Source organism: Cylas formicarius, unplaced genomic scaffold (assembly GCF_029955315.1).
Source record: "Cylas formicarius isolate icCylForm1 unplaced genomic scaffold, icCylForm1.1 PGA_scaffold_10__41_contigs__length_53128322, whole genome shotgun sequence".
NCBI lineage: Eukaryota > Metazoa > Arthropoda > Insecta > Coleoptera > Brentidae > Cylas > Cylas formicarius.
In genome coordinates this window covers 43180937-43198875 of record NW_026844214.1, presented here as the reverse complement: position 1 = coordinate 43198875, position 17939 = coordinate 43180937, and the positions used below count along the sequence as shown (strand labels likewise).

Genomic DNA, 17939 nt, shown 5'->3' with positions numbered 1-17939 from the left:
TTGATGCGTTACAGAAAAATATGAATCAAATTGTAGCTGGTAGAATGACATCGGGATTCAGCTCTCCATATCGATTTTTTTTGGCGCCCTGGTCAATTTTTATTCAATTTTTTTTGGGAACAGTCGATCTGGAGGTATACGGTATACACGTAATGCATCGAAAACGACTGATGGCCAAATTTTATTTCGCTTATCACCACGAAAGGAGAAAGCTGACTGGTATAATCTTTGTGTCGAAACCCGTAGCCTGCGAAATCGTTTATAAACCGGGTGTCTCTTTCCAATAAATGAGAAACAAATGTCGCAAGTTACAAGTGTTTTTTTTTCCCTTTTTACCTGGGGTGACAATCTGGACACCAAATTTTGGAGAGTAAAATAATTGCTACAAAATAATTTTACTTGGTTGTTAAATGTTAAAAAGTTAAAAAAAAGCATGGAAAAGTTTGAAAACCAAAACATCCACCTTTTCGACTTAAGTAAATTAATGTTATACCAGGTCCCAACTACTTTATAGGACCAGTTTTATGGCTTATTAAAAATTCCTTTTCGCCGTTGCAGAACTTGATTTATAAAAACATTATTTAAAGAGATGTCTTAAAACTAATTTCACATTACCATGCAACTTTTTTTCCTCTTCAACTTGGCATATTAAGTCTCGTTTGTATTCTATCCTCATCGATTTATTTTCTTATATACGGACCTGGTCCTCAAAGAAAACAATTTTTTTTTAAACTAAGATAGATAATGGTTCTGGAACGAAACGTCGTAGATACAATCTAAATACATCTTATAAAAAACAATAAAACTTTCAATCTTGGGTTTTCTTCCTAAAATCAACCGATTTCGAAAGATTTAACAGAGTAATTTCGATTTTTATAAATCACCTTGTATTTCTGAAACAAACGGAAATTTGGAAAAGACAATAAGGCATTTTTAACACGTTTTAAAATAAACATCCTTTTTTCTATTTAACCGTAACCGTAACTTTAACCGTTCCGCTGCAGTCCCGATGGATTAGTTTGGACCAAGTATAGACCTTCACTACACTTGGACGAGAAAATTCTTGTCGCCGTATCGGTAGACCGATGAAATTCTCGTTCACTTGACCCGATTCGTGCAGGCCTATTGTTTTCTTCTTTAAGGTCTTGCGCAAGAGCTTATATGGAAAACTTCGGTGTCGACGTGATGGTCCTCTTAAACAGCCACGTACGCGCATCTAATTACCTGGGTTATACCAGCTATGGCGTTGTATACCAGATAAAGATATTAGTGAAATCATCTACCCCGGTACAAGTTTCTTCTTAAAATTCGTCGATGGAATTAAATTCTTTTTGGAATCTTTTGTTGATTTGCTATTTCCTTTGTAACCTGTTATTTGTTTCTCACCTATATATTGCTAGTTATAACTACTCCGACACATTCACCCCTAGCACTACCTTTTTCTATGGTTCCAGTCACCGACATGGAAGAACTGCCCGACATTAAACAAGAGCTTTGTGCCGCCGGTCAGAGCTACCAAAGCGACTCAGGCGTCTTCTCTGCCAACACGACTCAGGGCGACGCTGACGCCCGCAGCGACTGCAGCTCGCCCGAACGCAAGTACGTCTGTCCGATCTGCGATACCATTTTGGCGTCGCAGCACGACTTCACCCTCCACATCAGATCGCACAACAACGAATCCGAAGAGCAAAAGTCGTTCTCTTGCAAGATATGCCGCAAGGTGCTCAGCTCCAACTCTAGCCTCGACAGGCACGTGTTGGTTCACAGCGGCGAGAGACCTTTCCAGTGCAAGCACTGCGGCGACACATTCACCACCAACGGAAACATGCACCGGCACATGAGGACTCACTCGACCAAAGAGAACTACGAATCGGATGGCAGTACGACAGACAGCGGCAGCTCCAAGAGCACCGAGTTTAACAACAACAAAGTAGACACGAAATTCAACAACAAGAGGAAGCTGGACACGACCGATTACGTTACCAAAAGACGTGAAGCGCGTCGCGATGGCGAAGAAACGTCGCGATTCCAGTGCCCCGTGTGCGACAGGTCGGATTTCAGTACCGTCGGCAACTTGGATGCTCACCTGTAAGACAATCATCCAGAGTATCCGGCCAAATGCACCTTGTGCAAGCAAGTGTTCTCCAATAACAAACTGTTGATGGTCCACAAGGCGGCGGCTCATGAAACCAACCAGCCCAAACACCCATCTATACTCGGGTTCAAAGATTTGACCTTCGTTGATTTCTCCAGCAACAAGTTCCCTATCATCGCAAAGCACGAGTGCGAAACGAACCTCCATAAGGTGGCGGGAGGATTAAAGTTTCAATGCCGCAAATGCTCGCGAGCTTTTCCTTGCTCTGGAGATCCACGAGAACTCCTGCGCGGACGTGCAGGCTTTGAAATCGCACGACCAGAACATATCAGGTGCTGACATCAGATGCGCTGAGTTTTTGTCCAGGTTGAACTTGATGCAGGACGAGAAATTCGCAAAAGAAGACCCGATCAAACTCAGGGAACACCTCGCCAAAGCGATGGACAACACGAGAGACTTAGCCGACATCCAGTCGATCTTATCCAACATCAACCTGCAGAAGATGCACGCCAAACCGGCAGACCACAAACCCGCAGTCAAACCCAACGTCGAAGACTGCTCGAAGGGCGAACAGGACGACGAGTCGCAGGACTCATTCGCCATAGAGTTCAGGAAAATGAAGATGCGAGGCGAGTTCCCCTGTAGACTGTGTACCGCCGTGTTCCCGAACCTGCGCGCCCTCAAGGGCCACAACAGAGCCCATTTGAACGGTAACGCCAACGGCACGTACTTCTGCAACATGTGTCCTCACTCGTCCGTCGATAAGGCGGCGCTTATCAGGCACATGCGCACTCATAACGGCGACAGGCCCTACGAATGCTCACTTTGCAACTACGCATTCACGACCAAAGCGAACTGCGAGAGACACTTGAGGAATCGGCATTCCAAGACTACCCGCGAAGACGTAAAGAAATCGATTATTTACCACCCCTCCGAAGATCCGACCAACGACGATCTCAACAAGCTCAATGTCAAAGACGAACCGAAGAAAACGCCCACCCCATCGGGAGTTGACTTGAGCGACCTCAATCCTGTCAAGCTTCACTGTTCCACTCCCAAAACGGAGGCCAAGCCTGATTTTGCTTCACCCCCTTTGATTCCCGACCTACAGGCACTGCAACCTACCAGGTTTCCAGCAGCGGTGGACTTTATTCGTAACGAAAACATTCGATCGTTAAAGAGAGGCATCTCGAATTTCTTCCCCCAGCCATTCGGTCTCCTCCCCAAGCCCGAGAACCTAACACCAACCCTCCAGGTGAAAAAACTCGACCAGTTGCAAGACCAACCACGAGTATTCGAGCCTGAACCTTACCGGGAAGAACCGCCTGTGGTGGAAGAGGCCCTAGATTTAAGCAAGAAAAAAGTAGAGCTTGCGGACGTGGCCATGGACGTTCCTCAAGACCTGACCAAAAAGTCGTCGCCAGCATCGCCGAGATTTCCCATTAACGAGCTGCTGTTGAAATCGCCTCCACAGATTGACCCAGCCGCCCTTTATGCCACCCACCTAGCGCACCTCTACCGAAGCGGTTTTCCTGGATGGACGGGCTTTCCAGTCAACCCCCTGCTCTTCCCCGCCTTGCCTGGTCCTCAAGAGATCAAGGAGCGCATGCAACGGTTTCAATTGTGCGGAGGCAGCGTCATTGGCGAAGACTTTAAACCATTCCCGAATATTCCGCCTCCAACGGCCGACGTCACGGCTGCTAATTTGACCCGGGAACCAGAGATGAAACCTTTGAATCTAAACGTGGAGACCGGTTTCAGCGACAGCAGTCCGAGGCTTCAGAGTCCTGGTCAGCAGACGGTCAACGGAGACCCTATGCAGTCACCCAACTCGGTCAAAATGATAATCAAGAACGGCGTGTTAATGCCGAAACAGAAACAGAGGCGCTACCGGACGGAAAGACCGTTCACCTGCGAACATTGTTCAGCTAGATTCACGCTGCGCTCGAACATGGAGCGACACATCAAGCAGCAACACCCTCATTATTGGTCGCAAAGACAGAGAGGTAATATCGGCCACCCACCCAGGAAGATGGTGAGCGGTGTAGTGACGAAACCGACCTTTTGCGACTTGAACGTGCCCAGTTTCGAGATGCCGAAAGTGTACGACTACCAGGAGTCGAAGGAACAGATCAGCGAAAAGTTGAAGTACGCGATACTCGCGCAGCAGTTGCGCTCGAATCTTGGAGGAGGAGCGAAACCCATAGAGAACGGTAAGAAAGAGGAAGACGAAGACTGCGAATTGGTGATCGACGAGAACGATGATGTCAACGGCCAAAGGAGCGATCAAAAAGCAGTAGGAAAGGGAGAGGAGGACCTGGTACCGGTGTCGAGGTTGCTTGATAACGCGTCGCAGCAGCAGTTTAAACAGTTTTTTAAGCGGGATCCGGAAGACTCGGAGGTGGGGGCGAGCGAAGAAGACGAAGAGGGTTTAGTAGCGGGCGGCAGCACCAGCGAGGAGAACGTCTCCGGGACCGATGAAAACAAGTAAGTATTTCCTTCTATCGTTAAGTCAACACTTGTAAGATCTTGTATTCCTCAAACTTCTTGCAACACTAAAGAGTGAATTTGTGTGGTTGAACCATTAGCCTAAACCGGACACTCTTTCCAGATCGGAATCGGAAACTGCGGCAACCGCAGCACCGGCCAAGAAGAAATCCGCGTACTCTCTAGCTCCCAATCGAGTCAGCTGTCCGTATTGTAGCCGAAAATTCCCTTGGACCTCCTCTCTACGACGCCACATCCTCACCCACACCGGTCAGAAACCGTTCAAGTGCAGTCACTGCCCTCTCCTCTTCACCACCAAATCCAACTGCGACCGTCACCTGCTGCGAAAACACGGCAACACGGCAACCACCATCACCAACGAGGTGGCTGGCAACGCAGCGGCGGCAGCAGGCTACCTCATGCGGAACGTACCTGAGAGGCCGTTTAAGTGCTCCAGCTGCCCTAGCAGCACTTTCTCCACGTACTCCAACCTGAAAAAACACATCAACGGCAAACACTCGACCAATGCGCAAGGCGACGACATCAAAGCTCAGGGTTACGAAGCTGGCAGTTCTGAGGACGAGAAAGGAGGGACCCAAACTGAGACTAAAAACGAATGGGAAAACCAAATCGGATACGGCAGGTTCCCCGTCGAACCGCACGCAAACCAAACGCTCAACTCTGATCTGCCTTTTAAGTGTCATTTATGTGAAGGTTCGTTTGCCGAACGTCACGACGCTTTAGACCATACCAGGGACAAGCACGCTTCCGAATACGATCTGCTGATGTCCAAGAATGCGTTGGATACGAATGCGACTACACCAGATGATGCTGCCCACCATGACGACGACGACGACCAAGACGCTCGGGGCAAGTTCCCAGATTACAGTAACCGGAAAGCGCATGGTGTATGCGAAGGTTCTGGTCCGCAGAAGATCTGCGCAGACACATGCGCACACATACAGGTGAACGACCGTTCAGCTGCGACATCTGTAGGCGTAGGTTCACCCTGAAGCACAGTATGTTGAGGCATCGAAAGAAACACAACGTTAATGGAGGTCCGGATCAGGATGGAAACGGGAGCGAGGATGAAGGGATAGAGAAAAAGAACGGCGAAAAGACAGACGAGTCGGACGGGAACGAGGGTGATCTTATCAGTAACTTGTTGGGAATTAGGGACAGGTCGATCATAGATCGGGTGTTGGACGCGACTGCTGACGACGCAGCTAAACTGCTAGGCGTGAAACCCAACATTAAGTAACGCAGCAGGGTTGGGGGTATTTTTATTTCAATAAATTGAATGGGTTTTTGGTATTCGCCAAACGGAGCCGACACGAAGTCTGTAGAAACAGGACGATACAGGTGTGAGCGATGACCGTTACGCTATTATTTATTTCAGGGAGTTGGTTTGCCCGACCGAATATTGACACACAATTCTAATAGATTTCTCACTAGATACCAATATGTTCTACTTTTGCTCTAACGCCTTTAATATTTTAAAACAATAGATCAAATAGATCAAAAACTCCAAAAATAAAAACCGAAAACTTAACACAAAACATTAGTAAATAGTAGATGATTTATCTCAAAACACATATAAATGCTTTTGTAAACCGTAACCTCACTTACTGTTTGGTTAAAATGTTGGACGAGTCCAAGTTCTTCCACTTGATTCATATTCCACTGACTTGAACCTAATAATGGCAAAGTGCAATAGGTATCCTAATTGTAAACTAATTTATTAGACTGTTCCTGAAAAGCTGAAAGGTACAAATCCTCCTTACGGCTTCAAAGTAAACAAAAAAAAACAAGCTAAACGCTAAACGCTTGACAACTTGACAAAAATATTAAAAATTATCAACGATGCATATTCCATATTATGTTGTTGTTGTGTTTATGAAACATTGGGCTGCTCGCTTATTTATGCATATATTGTCGTTTTAAGTAAATTTCCAAATGGACAAGGACGAAACGACCCGAAATGCTTAAGTGAGGTTATAGTCACATTTTCACTAGGTTACACAGTAATTAAATCAAATCAACAGGTTCGCAAAAAACGTTTTCTCTCTGTGGTCCGCTACTGCCAAAGAGATTATCGAGTATCGATCCAGTTCACACTCTAAATATTTGCCACTTGCCTGGATCGCTCCGTCTGCGCCTCGGGACATCGTGTTGGCTTCCGTACTCGCGCAGAAAGGGAAAACAACCGAAAAGAATTGTGCCGATGGTAGCGTCACAAACGCCATTTATTTCGGACAGGTCAGAGCCGTGTTACGCATATATTTTCGAACTGCATAACGAAAATTATTCGGTTATTTTCTGTTTTATTTAAGGTGTAGGGTTTTACGTGAAGTAATGATATAAAATATCGATTTTCTCTAGTCAGGTTTATCCAATAATATAAGCATTCGATGCGAATGTTGCTATTTTATCTAACTTTTGTTATGACGTTTTTAATGACAAAATCAAAAATCGAGTGATTTAGAGTGTAGTAGACTAGTAGACAGTTTTACGTATATATCTGAGTATGTTATAAATTATTTTCCATTTTCGTTGTATTTTGTACATATATTAATTTAACAGAATACGGTCTAGGTATACCAAAAAGTAAATTATTCCACGGTTGTGCGGCGTTGCCGCATCGCGGTCGCCGAAAAACTGAAGATTTTGGGTGTGTACATAGATATTGTAGTGCATTCGCCTTATATCTTATAGAAAAATAATGTGTCTTACATTGTTGCCTCAAAGTTTATGTATATACACAGTTTACAAGCAATATATCTATTCTTTTAAATATATATTTATACATGAGGTTTCTCGAGCGTTCTAAATAATTAGCTTAAAAAGATTAAAACTGCACCTCGAATAATGTGTTATGAAAATTTGGAAATTTTATTCGTTTTTTTTTATTTCGTTTGTTTGGTAGGGTCGGACGATACTTTCAAGTGATTGTTTAATGATGCAATTATATTAATGTTCGCGTACATGTCGGGAGGGTAAAACATTTTTAGCGATGGCAACACTGTCGGCAGCTGTTGTCTGTTATTTAATTGCAAGCTTGTACAAAAAGCAATTATTTGCATCGTTAAACAAGTGTAGATAAATTTAGTGTTAAGTTGTTTCAAATCGGTAAAGTAATTCAATAATTTGAAACATTTTTTTGCTTCGAATTCTCTATAAAAGCTAGACGTAAGGTTTTTCTTTTTGTTTGCACATTGTATAATGTATTTTTCACACATGTTCACACCGCGTGTCTTATTACGAGCTTTTGATGAAAACCCCTTATTTCCGCGTGGAAGGTTTCTTCGGATGAAAAGCTATTTTTAGAGTCTTTGAAGCAATAAAGTATGTTAGATTCGTAAGAGGTTATCGTTAGATTAATCGCGGGTATTTCCCTGACCATCATGTTTGTATCATTGTAAATTATTGTCTATGCCATATTACGATGTACTTAAGTTGTTTGGTTTGAAATGTGCACCCGGAAAATTGTCATTTGTTATGTACCTTTTCTTTTACGCTATTTAAATAAATTGTCATATAAAATAAACCTGTTTGCTTTTTTTTCCTAGCTTCTAAAAATACTGCAAAGTTTAAACGAGGTTTAACTTTAAAACAGATCGACCAAGCCGTCCATGGCCGTTACTATAATGAATGTTGACACACTGCAGATAAACATTTGACATCTTAGCAAAAAGTTTTAGGTTATAAGTTAAACGGTTGTTTGCATAAAGTTTATTTGAGGTAAAAATGCCGAGAAGTACTCTGATTGATTTAGATGTTGACAAATTGTTTGAGGAGAAAAGTGTAGATGAAATTATAGAGATAGAAAAATTAATAAATGGGGAAATTGACAAAAAACGATCAGAACTTCGGTCTATGGTGGGGTAAGTAACGGGTATCGCTGTTGTGGCAAATCTAACGAAAAACTGTCATGAAGGGATCGCTATAAAGACATACTAGCCGCCTCAGATGCCATAAAGTCAATGAAAACTATATCCGAAGACATTGTTAAAACTATTGACCAAATTACGAATACATGCAAAATATTAATAACAGCACCGGATTCACCTAAAACAAATGCTACACGTGATACTATCCTTCTCAAGTAGGTGAGTAAATGAGCTTAGGACTTTATATAAAGATGTCGCAATTTTGCAGAAGAAAGAATGAAGAGCGTACTTTGATAATTCAGCTGAGATTAGCAATTTCTCTTAATGAACAAATATGGATCGCTATTGAAGAAGAAGACAATTTAATCGCAGCACAACATTGCTTGTTGGCCCAACATATCTACATGGGTATAAATATTTAACTAGCAAATACACATATAAATAGTTATTCCTGCAGGTCTGGACTTAACTGATTGGAGGTACTTAACGAATATACATTTATTGGAACATTTGAAGCAAAATTTGTCTAGTCTTAAGTCCAAAGTTTTCCGAAACATCTCTGAAAAGTTAGAATATATGGAAATCAACTCAGATGTGAATTGATATCTGTCAATGTGGGTTCGCTATTACCAAATTGGATGTTTTAGGAAGCCAGTAAAAATTTGAATGCCCTAATGCTTTTGGAGAATCAAACGGGGCTCAAAATACTGGAGAAATGTATTGAACATCGAAAGGCAGCATTGGATGGTGTTATTTCGTCCCAACATCCTAGTATAAGATTGTTAGTTATGGCAGTGATTAGGTGTTTACTTACGAGTGTCATATTATTCCATGACTGCTTTATTAGTAATCAGTTCAAGTGAATCGTTGAACATTAGTGGTATTGTTTTTGTTTTTAGAGGCTAAAGAAGGCAAAACGCAGAATAACGAGGACTACTTAAATATTCAAATGCCAGTTACCCCTTTGCTCTCCTATATCCCAGATGTGGTGAGGCAATACAGGTATTTATTTTCAAAGGTCCATGTCAAGTCCATCGAGTAAACTCCTTTTAGACCTCAATCCCCAGTTTTACAAGTGGATAAATTGAATGCCAAAGGCTTGGTTAATAATTGGCTACTCTGTGTGAAGCAATCAGTAGAGGAGGGATTAAAAAAATCTCTGCAATCTGTAACTACTGTCAAGGCTTTGCAGCTGATTCGTGAGGAGTATAATAAAATTAGTAATTCCATATAAATATGGGAGCTTCTTTGTATTTACTATAATTTTCTAGAGATGCCTGAGAACTGGATTCAAATTTGTGTGGATTTGCACTTTCCAGAAAGCTTTGACATGTGGCAGTACTTTTTACAAGATTTGTTGACCTCCAAAGCCAAAAGCCTTATCTCCAGTATAATTTCGCGCAACACAGAAGAGATTAAAAGTGATGTTACTGCGGTGCTTCAAAAAATTGCTAAAACTAAGGATTTTGAGGTTGATTTAAGAAGTTACGCCTGGACTGAGGAGCATTCGGATGTTGATAAAGCAGATCCAAGTCACACAGGTACTTTTTTCTTAGTACACTTGCACTTTTATTTATGTGTAATTTCCGATTTGACAGGTTTAACTATGAAAACCAAAGGGTTTTCCCAAAACCTCATAAATCTCTGTGGGACAGTCGACTCAAAATATTTAGCACTGCTAAAAGATGTTTCGCCATATTTGTATGGTGTTGAAGTGCCTGATAGTTCCAGTAATGGACTTGTCGCCACCGGTAAATGTAGGAAATATGTTGATGGTGCCCAATTGGAAAATCATTTAGCAGAGGAATGCATAAGTTACTCACTACGGTAAGTGAATTTCGAAAATATTAAATTTGTGTGTAAGTGGAGAAGTGTTTTCTTTATGACAAAAATTCAATGAAATGAATGATGTTATATAAACACTATTATTCATATATAAATCTTACAAAATGGAAATAGCGAAGTCTTAAACTCCATCATATTTTGTAAAAGAACATTGCAACGCCCAAAGCACTGACTAGAAATAGGTTTTGCCTGATTTTATAATTTGAAAAGCACTAGATAAGATAAGTGCTTTTGTAAATAGTTACTCCGCATTTGTCATAAAAAGCATGAAAATTTTATAAGACAGTAGCATAGCTTTATAAAATAAGGAATAAATATAATTGTTGCATTTCATAAAACTTGTATGTTGTATTTTTTTACTTGTGGAAAAGCGGCAGCTTTGTTCAAAAGGGAGGGAGCCTGAAAGTTTGCTAAAAAATGCGGATGACTCCTACCTAAATTGGAAGAATTAGCAAGGTACTAATCCATCCCACAACCTTCGGCAGTTGGGCCGCATCTGGCACTGGGAGACATAAGGGGAACGCGCAAAATTTAACACAAAACCAGAGAGACACAAGCGTTATTGCCTGATTTTTCTACTTAAGTTTGTAAATAAAGTCATAGACATGGAAAAACTACGAAAAACCTTTAACGAGTTCTTGTAAACCGCCGTTGTTTTGTTAGTATAATCAACGTCACGTGATTGGTATAACCAATGGGTTAGGCGGTTATCAATACCAATGAAATAAGTAGACATAGGGAACCTTTTCCTAAATTGGACTGAGGTGGCTTTTATTTGATGAAAATTCATTTAACACAATTAAATTAAAACAAAAAATGTTCAGATTTTCAGTTATTTAATGATAGTTAGAATCCGAACTTTTATTTTTATACGCCCTTTTATGTTCGTTAATGCGTTTCTTAAATCTTCTACCCGTTTGTCCGATATAAATTTTGGGACAGGATCCATATTTCAACTTGTAGACTCCAAATTTTTGAGTTTTTCGGAATTTAGTTTTGTTTTTTAAAAAATGTTCTATGGTGTTTTCAGTTTCAAAAGCAATCTTAAGACAGAATTTAGATAGATGTTTCGAAATTTTCTTGCTAGGCTCTCCTACATATTTTATTGTTTTGGGTTCGATGCGTAATATGGGATAGATAGAGTTCAGAAACTGCTTTTTAGTTATAATCTTATCTATCACAGAAGGGTGGTGACCATTGTTAATAGCCATTTGTTTAATAATATTTAATTCTTTTCCAAAATTTTTTTTGTGGAAAATGGTATATTAAGTAATCTGTGGATAAAAGCATACAAAGCAACCATTTTGTGTGTGTAAAGGTGATATGAGTTATTATGTATTATTGTGTCCGTGTGTGAGGGTTTACCATAAATTGAAAAATCTAATTTGTTCTGTAGTTTAGCTATCATTAAGTTCAGAAAGTTTAAAGAGTTATCTAGTTCCCTCTCTATGGTAAACTTTATACAGTTATATATGGAGTTAATATGAGTCAAAAAGGACAAGCAGTTGTCTTTCCGTTCCAGTGAAACAAGCAAAAACATCATATGTATGATATTTTCTGAATTGTCCATAAAAATTTCTGCAAGGAGTGGTCTGAGTGGGTTACCCATAATTAATTCTTCTTTAGCAATATAACATTAATCATTAACAAATAATTTTGGTCTAAACAAAGTATTAAACTATCTAGCAAGTCTTGTCTCTAAGTGAGAATATTGTCTATTATTTATTATGTTTATTATTTTAATTGGTGGAATGCTAGGAAATAAATTTTGAAAGTCAAATGAAACTAGAACTGCCTTAGGAGGAATTTTAATACCTTGTTAATTAATTTGAACCAATTTTGATAACATATCTAGGTTTAAACGCAATATGATATTCTAAAATTTTTCTTAATCTTGTTGAGAATTTTACTGATGGTGCTGTTACAAAAGAAACTACAGGCCTTATTGGCATGTTTTTAAAATTGTTAAAAAGACAAAAAATAGCATTTATCCTGCAAAATTAATATCGTATAGTTCAATGCTGCGGTCGCCATTCTCAAAGTCATTTTCAGGAGTAATGTCTTGGTGTAGAGGTGTAGAGACTTTTTAAAGAAAAGTTAAATCAAGGTTGTCTTCCCATGTTTCTCCATAATGCGTCTTTAGAAATGAAATTATTGACAATTTGTCACCCTTTACTTGCCAGCCAATATCGAGTTCAGTAATACTTGATCCAAAAGCTGGGGCACTGGTCGCATTCAACGAACGAAACTGTTGTGAACTGTTACAAAACTGCAGCGGAAACGTTTGGTGCCACATGGGCTACAAACACAACGCTTTGCAACCGCTATTGATACCTAGCAGTAGCGTTTTGCGTTACATACAAGGAAAATACCGCTACATTTTCTGCTACTTTTTAACTTCTCTTTTGATTTTAAACAAACACTATTTGAGGAACCAAATCCAATATTCGAATGGGTATTATCTTGATTCGGGTTTAAAGGCCGTCGTCGGTTGGAATTACTTCCTAACGTTTCGCTAGCACGAGGGGCGAGCTTCTTCAGAGGTCCTTCCATCTCCGATGTTGGACGTAGACGTAGACATCGGAGATGGAAGGACCTCTGAAGAAGCTCGCACCTCGTGCTAGCGAAACGTTAGGAAGTAATTCCAACCGACGACGGCCTTTAAACCCGAATCAAGATAATAGCTTATCAACGGGCCGCGAAAGCCTTAACCAATTTATTCGAACGGGTGTTTATGTATCAACCCCAATTTGACACACAGTTCTGAACCTTTGAATGATAATTATTCAAAATTTTTGTTATACTTAGGTCACATATGATACGAGTACCGGTTTGATTTCAATAATGAGTTTTTATTGTCAGCTTTTTGTGGTCAGTTTTATCAAGGATGCGATCTCCTCTCCATTTTTCAAAATTTTTCATAACCTGTTCGTTTTGAACTCTGTTAAGGAAAGTAATTTCAGCAGGAGTTGTTGGAATATAATATTTAATAGATCTTTTCCCTGGCAATTTTAGATCTTTTGTATTTTTGCCCTTCACACCAACTACAAAACTATCTTGTTTTTATTTTTTTTTACAACTTTGTATGTGAAAATCTTAAATTTGCCGCATTGCTAATGTGGATCAATAATACGATTTGCTTGGCTATCTATTATGTCCACAGGTGGAAAATTCGAGCAATTTTTAGAAAATTGCAAATAGCTACTAGAGATGTAGTCTAGCCTATAGCCTATGCCGATAATACAAAAAACTATAAGAAAAATATATAATAATAAAAAAAATTGAGGACGCGCCAGATTTTAAATCTCCTTTTTAACAAATGACCTTGAGGCATTCAACAGTGCCATTAACAGATCGTCGATGTAGAGGCATGCGTGGAAAATCTTGTCTACGAAAATATCAATGCCGCTTGGGGCGCATCAATTTTTACCGCAATAGGGTCACTATATTATCTAGTAGCTATATGACCTAAGAGTGCGAATGCAACTGCAAGTTTTAAACCAGTTTGTCATGCTAAGTCCTATCCCACACATGGCGGTCTAAAGGCGGAATTTCCGTCTGCGGAGTCCACTTGCGAAGGGCGGACCACACATAGAATAGTAGGTTGAATACCATACACTCTAGCGGAAGTGTCGTTGAACGTACGAACGCGATATTGTTTGATGAGAATTTAGTTAACTGTATATGCATCTCGTTGATTAGTAGAATGATGGATAATGATAAATTTATCTAATTAATTCAGCAACGGCCCCGTGTTTGCGATATGGGGGGGGGGGGGGGGTGAATAAATAGAAAGGGAAGTGCTGGTGGAAAATTTTTGAATTGACGGAAAAAGTTGAGAAGCTTGGACCAAGAGGGAAACTAAACCTAACTAAACTAAACCTAAACCATTTGACTTTTGAAAAAAATAATTTTTCTACTCCCGCCTGTAACATACCTAATTACCCACCGATCTAGCGTGCGAGAAGCGTCACTTTACCACGTCAGTTTCCTTTCCCACGAATCCGAGCCACTTCGGACATTTCTTTCCGGGATTTTACCGCACGGATTTGGAAGCAATCGGATATTTTCGGAGATATTTCCCACGCTTTGAATTTTGACATTTGTCAATTCTGACGGTCATGTCAGTGAATGTATTCGTGTTGTTTTGCGAAAATGTACCCAAAATCTAACGGTTGTAGAAAAAGTATAGTATGCAACACGTTCGGTAAACTTTTTAACTCGTTTATTAAACACTCGCTCCGCTAGTGTCAAATAAACTCGTGAGTCAAATGCCTTTTACCGCACTTGTTGCATAATATGCTATTCTATATCTCGAAGTTTTACGTTCACGATGCCAGTCACCAGTATCGTCTAAAAATGAATATAAGTAAAACCAAGTTCATAATAATAAGTAAAAATGACATCCGAAACTGTTTATCAGGCAGATTCAGCTAGAAATATGGCCCAAATTCAATTATTCGATTATTAATGAGCAATGGGGCCACTCTAGAGAGATTAAATGCCGAATAAAAGAAGCAAGACAAAGTTTAATTAAATTTTAAAACTGTTTAAAAGCCACAATGTGAACCTAAACATCAATCACAATCCTTCGATGTTACGTTTTCTCGACACTCTTCTACTCTTCTAACATTTCAAAATGTGGCTATACAGGAGAATTCTGGGGATCTACAGAATGTCTAATGAATCAGTACTGGAAAGAATGAGTAAAGGAAAGTATTTGACAATTATTATAAAAAGAAAAAACTTGAATATCCGGTCTATATAATGCCAATCAAAAACCATATCTATAACCATTTGACGTTAAAACTTGTATTCTTTATCTGAAAAGTAATGTGCTGGCATTTGTTTCTTAGAGACGAGAAACCGACGAAAGCGGAAGCGGATCTTATTCCGCTAAGTTACCTCCTCCTTTATTTTGCCCCATAATACTTAAATACGTTAATATGTATTAGAGAGAGTGTTTTCAAATTTTTGTTGGAAAGCGAGTTTTGCATCTAGGGCACTCAGGTCTCGTCAGAAACCCTATTGAACGTACATTCAAATATTGTTCATTTCCAAAATCCAGTAATACCTTTACACGCAACGCCCTTTTTTTAAATTTTATCATAGGTTACCTGCGTTTATAGAGGAGCAAATAAGTACCGACATGGACGTGACCAAGGTATCGAAATCGTTGTTCTTTGCGAGATTTTTGGGCGCTGCTTGCGAAATGTGCACAAGCTTCGTTAGGTCCTGCCAATTTAACGGCGACGCTACCGGTTGGAATCGCGTGTGCCGCGACTTCTTGTCGTCCAGTGACCGTTTGTGGGGGAATTGGGTCGACGCCTGCGTAAAAGTCACCGTCCATCTTTCCAGAGAGATGAACGACACGAGTCCGAAAAAAATGATTCGGGAATTATACGTACGTAAAATGTCTTATAGTGCTGGTCGATCATTTATGCTTAGATGCTTCATTTTTTGGTGATATTTTAAAAATGGCTGAGACACCTGTGCACATCTTAATAAATTTGTTTCCTGTAGCTTCGGAACTAAGTGGAACTTTTCTTTTATAAAAACCACAAGGTTCTATCTTTACTATTTAATTACACCGAAAATATTACAGGCGACTGACACGTGTCACACGACTGACGCATATAAACGGACCTTTAGGGGACATTCGGCGTTAAAATCGTATTTTGGTCTAATTTCAGAAGTGGGATGAGATCGAGATCCAGGAACAAACCGAGGAGAAAACGTTCAAATCCCATATCAGGGTACCGCTCAGGCCTAGCGTTTCGCTCGTAACCGTTCTGGCCAAGCTCAACGCCGATCTCGCGCAAATACTACCGTTTACTCTGCCCAATTCCATACACGACCAGTTTTTAATGCGGAACTCGCGCGTCATTTTGGCCGAATATGAAAAAATCGTCTCCCAACCCCTTAACCAGATAACAGCGCTGCAGTTTTTGTTTGACGTGCGATTTTTCGTTAGCCTCTGCGTTCCCAGGGAAAACGTAGATGTAGGGGGCCACGCTCAGCGCATTTGCGACGAGCTAAGACAAAAAATCGACCCATTCGACCTCGATGTCTTCTATTCGTACCTACAGAATAACGTGAAGAAGGCCGTCGGGCAGCTTCAGACGATGTTCGGGGGTCTCGTGCCTTACAACGCTCAGCCGCACGCCACTGAGACAGTGCCGGCCAAGCACAAAAGTCAAGAAATAACGCCGTCGCTACTTGCATTAAGTAAACCGTCGTCTGACGCATGGTTTCCGTTGTTGCCGATCACAGGGCCGTCGCATAAGGTCGCCCCGCCTTCCGGTAACCTGGAAATTAAGGTGGGTGAATATTTTGATGCTTTGTAGTTCCATGATATGGTTCTTCCGGTACTTCAATACTGAATGGTCGTTCCCATCAACATTTTTATGGGTCACCTAAGTTTAGGTAAGGGTAGACTTTTGTTTGCTAGAATTCTAAAGTAATCACTACGACACTTTAACAATAACAATCGTTTAATTTTTTTACTTGCACTTTGTATTTTTTCAACCGGCTAAGCTATTACTTAAGATGTGACACTTTTAAAGACTTGGGTGTAACATTTGACCTGACCTTTGGAAGCCTTCATCAAGCCTGAGGAGAACATATTTTAAAATTCTTTACTTTAGTTATGTCCATTTAAGATACTCCGACACCTTATCTCAATAAGTACTACACTGAGAAAAAAAAGTTAAATACAAAAACGTTTGACTCTAGTATTTTTATGTATACAGGGTGTTCAATTGTGCCAGGACAGTAGCCAACTTTTTTTTTTTAATGAAATGCTGTGAATATTTTTAAAAATTCTAATTACAATTCGGTGGACATTTTTTTTCTGCTACTTGTGTCGAAAATGCGTGAGAAGTAGTATTTTCTCGAATTATTGATGAGTGCTTGTAATGGTTGTTTTCTGTTTTGCGATGCGATAACTAAATAAATTGCTGCTGCAAACTGAGTCATATAAGGGTTGCATATGCATGCATTAAAATGGCTAATGTTAGCAAACGTGTTAAGTCAGTAATTACTGATCATAATGATATGAAGTTGCTATCTTTGATATCAAAGTATCGTGATCTCTTGATTTTCCAAGTGACTTTTATTATTGTGGGATTTTAATATTGTAATATCATAGATTACAAAATAACTAATTTTCTATCTTCTACTTTAAAATAGCCAATTATGCACTGACCAAGCTTGCGCAGTGTCATTTTAAGGCGCTTGTCAGTTCTGATGTCCCTGTCACACCTCGCTCAGTGAATGAGATTCATGCTATTTTGCAAAAATATTTGCTGACCACATGTTTTTACTTTCTTAGTGCTGCTGTTAGAGATATGTTTTTAAACACGTATTTGAACTAAGGCAAATTAATATTTTTCAAGCCAGATAAACAGGTTTCTTCTATTGCAGGAAGCACGGAAAGCCCCCGGGAAAACGCTCCACGAGTCGCTCTCCTCGAGACAGCTCGCCACTTCCATATTCGGAGGCATCGCCAGCGACTGGTTCTCTTAATGTCCCAAATAATGCAGTCTCTTTTTTTAAAGCTTTAAGGAAAATAAAACAAAGCAAAAAAAAATACTTCGCATTTTATTTGACACATTCAAAGG

General features: G+C 40.1%; 2 protein-coding genes across 4 annotated transcripts in view; both read left to right on the top strand.

The window, feature by feature from the left end:
* The window catches only part of LOC132705187 (ras-responsive element-binding protein 1-like), a 71885-nt gene extending 65410 nt beyond the window's left edge, over nt 1–6475 (top strand). The window contains 4 exon segments of the mRNA XM_060675639.1: nt 1455–2358; nt 2360–4582; nt 4707–5479; nt 5482–6475. Of these exon segments, the coding sequence (XP_060531622.1) occupies nt 1455–2358; nt 2360–4582; nt 4707–5479; nt 5482–5843 (4262 nt within the window). The 3' untranslated portion in view covers nt 5844–6475.
* Nucleotides 6476–8231: 1756 nt separating this feature from the next.
* LOC132705215 (conserved oligomeric Golgi complex subunit 1-like) lies at nt 8232–17882 on the top strand. 3 transcript variants are annotated; one of them, XR_009619365.1, is made up of 12 exons: nt 8232–8466; nt 8520–8687; nt 8741–8880; nt 8930–9066; nt 9120–9318; nt 9372–9474; nt 9526–9692; nt 9744–10013; nt 10071–10299; nt 15430–15721; nt 16011–16743; nt 17743–17859. XR_009619365.1 is itself a non-coding variant. In XM_060675693.1 (12 exons), the coding sequence occupies exons 1-12, from the start codon at nt 8330–8332 to the stop codon at nt 17842–17844; spliced, it is 2550 nt and encodes an 849-aa protein (XP_060531676.1). In that variant the 5' UTR covers nt 8267–8329; the 3' UTR covers nt 17845–17882. The 3 variants fall into 3 exon arrangements, 2 of the variants coding, with proteins under 2 accessions (XP_060531676.1, XP_060531671.1); XM_060675693.1 differs by having other exon boundaries at nt 8267–8466; nt 10092–10299; nt 16011–16637; nt 17743–17882; XM_060675688.1 differs by having other exon boundaries at nt 8267–8466; nt 16011–16637; nt 17743–17882.
* The last annotated feature ends 57 nt before the right edge of the window (nt 17883–17939 follow it).

Excerpts from the sequence above, each read along its gene's own strand:
- LOC132705215 (XM_060675688.1), top strand. The coding sequence starts at position 8,330 with ATGCCGAGAAGTACTCTGATTGATTTAGATGTTGACAAATTGTTTGAG. Across the intron at positions 10,014-10,070 it reads AGCAGATCCAAGTCACACAG|GTTTAACTATGAAAACCAAA; the intron begins GTACTTTTTTCT and ends CCGATTTGACAG. Across the intron at positions 10,300-15,429 it reads TGCATAAGTTACTCACTACG|GTTACCTGCGTTTATAGAGG; the intron begins GTAAGTGAATTT and ends ATTTTATCATAG.